The sequence below is a fragment of the Mus caroli genome, chromosome 11 (assembly GCF_900094665.2).
Source record: "Mus caroli chromosome 11, CAROLI_EIJ_v1.1, whole genome shotgun sequence".
Lineage (NCBI taxonomy): Eukaryota > Metazoa > Chordata > Mammalia > Rodentia > Muridae > Mus > Mus caroli.
Window position 1 is genome coordinate 116,200,063 of NC_034580.1, and position 9,343 is coordinate 116,209,405.

At 54.4% G+C, this 9,343-nt stretch overlaps 1 protein-coding gene across 1 annotated transcript in view; it reads left to right on the plus strand.

Annotated features, from left to right (window-relative positions):
• Bahcc1 (BAH domain and coiled-coil containing 1) overlaps window positions 1-3,346 on the plus strand; it is a 60,775-nt gene extending 57,429 nt beyond the window's left edge. The window contains exons 27-28 of the mRNA XM_029483812.1: window positions 373-609; window positions 742-3,346. Of these exons, the coding sequence (XP_029339672.1) occupies window positions 373-609; window positions 742-948 (444 nt within the window). The 3' untranslated portion in view covers window positions 949-3,346. The remainder of the gene's footprint in view (window positions 1-372; window positions 610-741) is intronic.
• Window positions 3,347-9,343: the final 5,997 nt, after the last annotated feature.

Here is a 9,343-nt window from a genome sequence, read left to right on the forward strand (position 1 = left end):
TGCTCCTACCTTCAGAATGCTGGGATTAAAGGTGCAGTGTACCACCATGCCCAGCTATCTGTGGGCTTTCTTTATACCCTTGTAAGCCAGACTGCAGTGAGCATCTCATCTGTGTCTCTGCCTTTGAACTCTGCTGGTGTTTCTGTTATGACCAGTGTGCGGAGATATTCCGAGTGTAGCTCACCTCATAGGGAATCTATGGTGGCCATGACACTTCTCCACCCATCCTGTGCCCATTTTCTGCCCTCCCAAATACATGCAGAGACACACCACCTGTCCCCTCTGCGTGCTCTCAGTTTCCCTGGCCACCATCTTTTCTCAAGCATTCTGGGTCCCTCCTCATCCTTCCGTATCCACTGGTCTGCCCTGCAGAGACGAGGCATGAAGGGGAAAGCCAGGAAACTATTCTACAAGGCCATTGTCCGAGGCAAGGAGACGCTGCGCATCGGGGACTGTGCGGTTTTCCTTTCGGCCGGCCGGCCCAACCTGCCCTACATCGGCCGCATCGAGAGCTTGTGGGAGTCCTGGGGCAGCAACATGGTGGTGAAGGTCAAATGGTTCTACCACCCAGAGGAGACCAAGCTGGGGAAGCGGCAGAGTGATGGGAAGGTAAGGTGTGGGCAGGTGCAGTGGGGGCCCAGCTCCTGCCCTGGGTCTTTGGGGGAATGGGCGCTTTCCTTGGGTGTGGCATGTTTCTGCCGAGGCCGGTCCCGACACTGTATGTGTTCCCTCACCCGGCAGAATGCACTGTACCAGTCCTGCCACGAAGATGAGAATGACGTGCAGACCATCTCCCACAAATGCCAGGTGGTGAGCCGGGAGCAGTATGAACAGATGATGCGGGGCCGCAAGTACCAGGACCAGCAGGACCTGTACTACTTGGCAGGCACCTATGATCCTACTACTGGGCGCCTGGTGACAGCTGACGGTGTGCCCGTCCTGTGCTGAGCTGCTTCTGCCTCTGCCCACCCTCGCCCATGACTGCAGCCAAGAGGTCAGCCAGCCAGGAGCTGGTCTGAGCAAATATGCAACCCCCCCAAGGCGGGATCAGGCTTCTCTTCGAAGTTCTCTGGAGAGAGCTCCTAGGATAGAACCCCCGAGTCCCATCCTAGCTGCTCCAGGGGGAGAGCCAGGCCGGTCCCACGGGGACTGGCTGCTCTGCCGCTGCACCGCAGTTCTCGAGAGATTAGAATCCAAGCCATATTTCCCTAGTACCTCCGACTGTCTCCCACCAGGGAAAGCAGAAATCAGGTGTGTTGTCTATTTATTTCTCTATGTAAATATTGTATTTCTGTGGGGAAGTTTTATGGGGGAAAAAGTGGAAAAGGATTTTCCCCACCTTTGTGACAAGGGTGGATGCGCGACGAGGGTGTGTGTGTGTGTGTGTGTGTGTGTGTGTGTGTGCGTGTGTGTATGCGTGTGTGTATGCGTGTGTGCGTGTAGGGTTTTTTGTCCTGGGGTTTTCTTTGGAAGTGCACTGTTCTCAGCCTAGTTGAATTCCAACAGGGGCATCTGTGACTGCAGAGGCTGCTGGAATGGGGGCGTGGCCAAAGGCCGTGGGATGGTCACATGAGACCCAGTCATACCCTCCAATCTCTTGGGGGCCAACTGTGAAGGAAATTACACTGCGGTTTATTTCCTTTCAATACATCCCATCCATGAAAGTATTGGGGTTGGGGGCAGTGATGGCGGTCCCCTGGAACGACCAGGGGTTCCAACCACAAGATGAGAACCAGGATCAGCCTGCAGGCCCGTACCGGCCTGCCCCACTCTCCAGCCCAGGAGTATGGCAGCAGCCACGTATCTCTTACCTCTGTTTAAAACAAAACAAATGAACAAATATTTTGAAATATCAATAAGAAAAATGGATGTTTAGACTTTCTTTCCTGAATATTCCAAGTTATTTCTGGTTTCCGTTTCCATGGCCAGTTTGATACAGGGAGAGAAGCCTGGCCTTGCTCTAGCAGGGTGCAGGCGGCCCCCAGCCCCCTCCGTCCCCACCAGCTCTCGGCCCCTTCCTTATCCTCCAGGGCAACAGCTGCCTTCCCCCAAGAGCTGCAGGGCTTCCAATGGTGCAGCTGGTCCAGGTCCCTGTCTGGGCCAGAATTTGGGGCCCGCCTGGGGCTGGTCCACAGTTCCGCATAAGAACATTCTCACCACTAAGACGTACCCCCTTTCCCCACCAGATACTTTCCCGGGGGCCCCACCACCTCTGGATAGCCTCAAGTGTGGATAGCCATGAGGTTGAGCCAGAGGTTCTGGAGTCAGAACAGTAGAAAGGCTGATGCTGCTCACCCAAAGAGGGGGGGCCATCCGGCTCCCCTTCTCTCAACCTAGACCCTGATCCTGGAGCCCCTTTGCCCACCCCACACCCACACAGTTTCTGGACCTTTTTTATAGCCACTCAGCAGGGCAGATAGCATGGCAGGCTCATGCACAGAGTATATACAACAAGGGTCCCTTCTGGCCTCTTGTACACACATCCTGACCCCCAAGTACCAGGAAAGCCAGGCAGTCCTCACTTCTCCCATGATGGAAAGAGCAGGCTAGACCCATGGACCAAAAGCCTTTGTTCTCAGAAATGCCTTGTGGCACCCGTGCTCCCCAGTGTCCACTCGGCCAAGGCTTCCCGGGAAGTGGGGAGTACTGGAGGTCACCCAGCCCTAACTGGGAACCCCCAGCCTCTCTTCCTTTGCTCAGGCCCACCACGAGTCTGTCCTGATCCCAGGGACTCTGTTTCTCTTTCTAGTTGCTCCAAGGGTCCCTCTTGGTGGCCCACAGGATCACCAAGGGTCCCTCTTGGTGGTCCACAGGATCACCAAGGGTGCCCATTCCTGGCTGTCCCACCACCCTGAGGGTTTCTGTTCTCCGCATGAGTGCAATATTCCATCCTTGGTGGTCATCAGAAGAGATGACCTCCAGGGTCCTGCTCACAGCCAGGGAATCAGGAAGATGGTGACTTAAGAATCAAGACCAGGGCTGTCACTAGAAAGGCTGCCGGGAACCCCAGTACCCAGGAGCCCCGGAGCAAGTAGAAAGGCTGTTGTCCTGTGTGCTACCTTCTCCGAGTTTCTTCTGCCCTCTGCTGAACTGTCCTCTTGCTCTGTCTTTATCTTTAGGTCCCCCCCCCCATCCTTTTCCTTTCTTTCTGTGTGTACATGCAAATGGCGTGACCCCTCCTCCCCAACTGTGGCTAACGTGGTAAAAAGCACGAATCTTGTAAATGTGTAAACTAAGAGGCTGGTTGGTTGGTTTTTTTTTTTTCAATGTAAACACTAAATACAAAAACAAAAAAACAAAGGTTTTATGAACAGCAGACTCTATGTAAAGGCATTTTACTATTAAATTTTTTATTGATAACTTGCTTAAGAATAAATATATGACTATTGTACAGGTGTTCAGTGGTCCGGATTGTGACTATACCTGCCTCCTTTATGTGTGTCACATGGTCATTCCTGTGTGGACTAAGGAAAAACTGTCTAGCATGGGTTCGGGTGACCTTAGGCTTAGAGACTCCACCGTACCCCATCCCCAGTCTTAGGCCTTTCTTGACCCTGGAGCTGGACTTGTTAGTCAGGTCTGGATATTAGTCACCTTTCCAGCCTGAACCAGTTCGTACAGTAGAGCCCACAAAACACAGGCCAAGTGGTAGAAGAGCCCAACCCGCTGCTCCATACTGTGAACACTGCCTTGCCGAGGGCTGAATGGGTTTGATCAACAACAACAACAAAAAAAATTTCCTGCCAGACAGCTACGCCAAGAATAATAAGAAACAGTCTTGATAGACGTGGTGGCGCACGCCTGTGACCTCAGCACTCAGGATGCAGAAGCAGACGAGCCCCCTTGAGTTTAAAGCAGGCTTGGTCCTCATAACAAGTTCCAAGCCGGCCAAGGATTACACGGTGAGACCCTATCTCTTCCGGGAAAAAGTTCTCATTGCTAAGCAGAGGACTGACTGCAAGTCTAGCAGCCAAGATCAGAGGGAGAGAGACAGGACCATATGTGGCCTGATCAGGAGGCTGCAGAGCCAAAGAAAGCCCAACACTGACCAGGCAAGACAGCTGGGACTTGTAATTCTCTCCTGAATCCCTGAGATGAAATTCCAGCAGGACATACACAACAGGAAGGTTGGCTCTGGGAGTTGGGTGGGGTCCTCAGCTTCCCACTTCCATGTGTACAGATGTGCATATACACACACCCCAGACCTGCCCACCGGCTATGTCTCTCTCTCCAGTGTTAACCTCCTGCCCTTCCCTGAACTGCTTTGCTAAGGGATGCCCCTCTCACGGAAACAGGGTAAGCTCTAAGTGCCTGTGTGGTCCAGCAGGTATCAGCTACGTAGACTACCACCAAATTCTTCCTTCACACCACTCCAAGTCCCACCAAAAGCTGATAGGTAAGGACCCTAAGGTCAGGTGTGCAGGGTGCAGTAGTCAGCTGTGGGGGCTATACGCTCAGTCCTGGAGTTATATGTAATCGTGACCTTTGGGAAAGGTGTCCTGCCATTCGAGGCAGTGTCCACTGCCTCGTGCCCACCTGGGGCCTGAGACAAAGTGACAGTTGGGAGCTAGGGTGCAATGCACGGGGATTCTGGCCCAGGGACCTTCTGTGCACTTGACACATCCAACTGCAGGGACTTGAGTTCTTGGCTGGGACACAGCTAGGCACAGGGAGGCTGGGTCTCTGCATGGCTCCTGGAGCCCCTGAGACGGAAGTGTTGAGTGTTCTCTGCCACTTGAGCCTATTTTGCTGGGACTGTTACTTGGTAGTAGAGTGCATAGCTGGGTTATGCAAGGTTCCGGGTTTTATCCCAGAAACTCACACACTCACATCACATACACACTCATACAGACTCACACATACACCACACAGAGAGCAGAAAGAGATGGAGACAGAACACAAAAGCTTGCTCAGGAGGTCATACAAAAAAGCTCTGATGAAAGGCAGTGGGCAGGGCCAGAGCCTGGAGGGTGTCAGTTATGTCTGCCATGAAGCCTGGCAGAAGCCCCTCCAGCAGGCCTTGGGCTTCTCTATCCAACCAAGTCCACCATAGCCAGCAGAGCTGAGCCATAGGCATGCAGGGAGCAGCTGAACAGCCAGCCTCCAAGACACCAGGGCTTTACAACGCCACAGCTTCCAGATCCCTGACAGGCAGGCAGAGAGGCTGGAAACAGAGGGCCAGCAACTACACTGGGGCTAGGTGGCCAAGATAATACCTCACAACAACATGAGGTGGGTCATGCTGTTTCCAACCCAGAACACTTCGGTGACTTGCACTGGGTTCTTAAGCTAATGGGGACAATCGTGGTTGGTGAAGCAAGCAGCTCTGATTGTCCCTGATTTGATCCAGGAAGCTTCCTGGAGAAGGGACTCCCAGGAAGGGCAGAGCAAGTAGAGGGAAGAGGAACACGAACACGGTGGCTAGAAGTGGGGAGGGGGACAGAGCGGAGGGTGGCAGAGGCTCAAGGACAAAGCCCTTAGCAGGATGGAGCTTACAGCTACTTGCTGGCAAGCAGATCACCCGAAGAACACTGAGAGTCCACAGACAAATGGCTCCCCTGGTGGCCTTGGGTCAGAGTTAAAGGGGCCAGCCTGGTCCAGACCCTGGGGGAGACTCTGCACCAAGACAAAGGCACGGGTATGAAAGAGCACTAGGCAGGGCCAGGGGGGTGCTGCTCACACACCTAGGAACGTGGCGAATGGGGCAAGACCCAAGCAGGGGCACACATCCTGCTTGAGTCAGCCCTCAAGTTCAGGACCTACCCATAGGAGCTCCAAGGGACACAGGTGGAACGCAATTCAGCTGGAGCAGGCTCTCAGTTTGGCTGTTTGTCTCCAAGCTCCCTCAGACATTGTGGTCCTGGCCTTTCAGGACCTGCTGCCTTCAGAACAGGAACTGGTCCAAGGGCAGGGGGGACGTGGAGAGGACGCACGGGCTGTGGCGTCCTGAGGGTTAAACATGCAAGACTCCGCTTTGATCAAGACAAACGAGCCATTATGTGAAACGCTGGGGCAAGATAAATGACGGCACTGGGTGAAGAGAGATCAATAAAAGTGATGTTTTATCAGGTAGAAATGACAACCCGGCTGATCGCAATTCGTTTTTAATACTACAAACGAATTGGAGACGAGGGGGCTTTAATTGCTGGGCCCCAGCCCTGGCAAGGTTGCCAGGGGCTGGTGGAGCACTGAGACTACGTAGGCCAGGCGTAGAGGAGCCCTCACCAGCTTTGAGAGGTGCTCAGAGACCCTGGGGTCACAGCCTTGCCTGAGCAACCTGTCTGAAGCATCCAGGAGCAGAGGCAGGTAAGGAGGGGCTGCCTTGGCTCACAGGTAGGCTAAGGAAGCTCTTGGAGTAGCCGGCCAGGACAATGAAAGCATGATTCCCTACCCTCACCTCTGCCATCCTGTAGCCAGTCCTCTACCTCAGCCTCCCCACCCCCACCCGCTATTCCCACAGGCCCTGTGGAGCCCCCATTTTTATACTCTGACAACCAGAGATCCAGCCTCTCGCTCTTTGAGCCACTCCTGGACACACTCCTCACATCTCCACAGGTCACCGGCACAAAGCGATGAGGAAGTTCTCCCTCGGTCACGCATCCAGCCCTCTCTCTCTGCCCCCCAGGCACCAGACTGTAGCTGACAGGGAACCATAAGGCTATAACCCAGTCCTCCAGCCTACTCTGGGAAAAGGTAGGCAGGGCAAAGGGCTGGCAAGTGGGGACATGGGGAACCCAGGCCCTGCAGTGTCTGCTCTCTGATTTTACTCTTACATCACAGGCTTCGCCCCCAACCTGCTATGAGACTAGGGTGAGGGTTGTGGGAATCAGTATGTGGGCGGGGCTAACCCAGTCCCTACCAGGGGCCCTATCGTAAGGAGGCAGCTTCCCAGGTTCACTGTCTCAACAGCTCCTGGTGGGACTCAGATGTGAGGATATAACAAGACCCCAGTTAGACAACTGGACACAGGGAACAGAGGCTTCCTCCTGCTGTCAGGACAGGGGGTCCCAGCTTCTTTCTCCCCAGCAGCTCCTTGGGAGCCCGGTGGCAATAGGTTCCCTTGGGGTGTGGTCCTGTATTGGTTAGGCTTTTCCTGGGGCATCTGCTTCTGTGGGGCACACAGAGGGGCAGGGTGAGGCTGCATTTGCTCATCCTCTATACAGAGATCTGCACTAAATGTAAAGTTGCTGCCTGCCTGCCATCCCCATCTGATAGATGAGAGATGGGCCCCTCTCTCCACATTTGTGAGGGACTCTCCAGGAGCCAGGAGCATGGAGAGCCCCACAGCTGGGCAGGCTGAGACAAAGAGATCAGAGACACGTAGAGCATGGGGGGGGGTGCGGCGTTGGCAGGGGAGGGTCCCAGGAGTGAGCAGGGCCCCAGCCGGATCATTCAACCTGCAGGTCTCCTTTGCCCCACAAGCCTTATCTCGGGAAGACTTACCTGGGTGTCACACCTCTGAAGGAATGGAGGGGTGCTGTGTGGCCCCACAGATAGCTCTGAGGGTCCCACACACACCTTCTTCACCAAAAACCTGGACCAACTTTGGTGGCAACAAATGCCAGATTGGGACCAAGATAGAGCCTGGCCCTAGGAGAGAGGTGAAACCATCCCTGCTACAGACAGGGCTGTGGAGGAGGGGCTCTGACTGGTCGCTGCTCAGAAGAACGCCTTCTGCAGACTTCAGTCAATCCCTCTACAGAGGCTCTGGTCCCCACTCCCACCCCTCACCCTACCCCCACCCAAAGGAGTCCTGAGAACACCCAGTCCGTGTAGACAGAGGAATGGGTCCTGCCTCCGCCCTATCACTACCAGTTTGGGGCAATATTAAAGGAGAGTTCTCTGGGGATTTGGGTAACCTCTGTAGTCTAGACACGTCTGACCTCCATACAACCCTTTGGAGTCCTGAGGGCCTGGGGGAGGGCCTTCCTGAAGCCAGAGGAGCCTCAGACCCCAGCGGCACAGAAGGCAGCTGCCAAGTCCGGAGGAGGGTTACAGGACAAGCAGCTGAGGGCTCCGCGTGCCGGCTCCACGTAAGGGTTGTGCGTACGAGCTCCGCTTAAGGGCTCCGTGTGCCTCCACTGTGTCTCTGGCCTCCTACGGGTGTACAGGGATATTTCACCATGGGTCATGCCAGCTAGAGGGTGTCCCTGTCTGTTCACGGGGGCACTCAAGACAGGTAGCCCACACCCTCAGAATGTAAATGTGAGAGATCAACAAGACCAGCCTAGGCTACCAGGCCACTACCTCCTGCTCAGTCCCATTTCCCTCAGCAGCTGACTCAAACCCCCGATGGTGGCCAGAAGTGGCTTGGGACTGCAGCCTGGTCCAAGATGTCAGGATTAGCCATGCTTACAAAAGAGGCCTGTGATGATGTCCTGGACCATCAGAGAAGGGTTCTAAGTGCATGGCCCTTCCGCCTGAGAGCTGTGATCTAGACCTGCATACCACTGTCTGTTTCCTTCTGAGCTGTCTGTCTTTCTGTCCTCCCTAGGCTAATTTGGAACTCACCTGAGGTTTCACCTTGCCCAATCTCCAAGCATCCTGGGTTTGCTGGGGAGGGAAAGCTAAAACAGTAATTTTTATTTGCAAGCCTCAAAAGACGTTTGTGATCTTGCCCCTTTTCCGGAGATCTGTTTCCACTCGGGAGAAACAGGCTTGGGGCTGCGGTGAGCAGGCACGCGAGGAGATGCACACTGCTGGGGAATTATACTTCCCCCACCCCCAGACCCTCAGCTGCCCTCTCTGACCCCACGTGAAGTAATTAGGCCCGAGGCCCCTAACATGTCTCCCATTTTGGGATACCTCCAAGCAAGGGAAGCAATGCGGAGGGCTGGAGGTGAGTACGGACAAGATCCTGACAGGCAGAAAACAAGGGCACCAGGCAGCCTAGGTTAGGGCTACCGTCTCTGGGAGGCAGAAGGGGCAATTTGAGGTGCCTGCAACGACACTTCTAGTTTCTAACGCTCAGAATTTTAATGAAGTTAAGTACCAAGAAATCATCAAAAGACCACGACCTCAGTGCCCAGGCTGTGACAGTGACGAGCCTACTCCGTGTCTACAGACTGCTGTAAAGTACTCCCTGCTCTCACTTGAGTCTATAGACCATGTGCCTTTCTAGTCACATGACTCAGGGTAGGCTAATCACGGCACTTACACTGCCCTCAGCAATGGTGATTGGCTTTGAGGAGGGCAGCTGAGCCAGGATGAGCCAATCAATCAGAGCTTTCTCCTGGAGAACAATAGACATAGAAGTCCTTCTTGGGCGTGGTCACGAGGGGATCCCCATATACCGGCCTCTCTGTGGGTTGTCTCCAGCACTCTTGGTACCAGGACGCTGGCA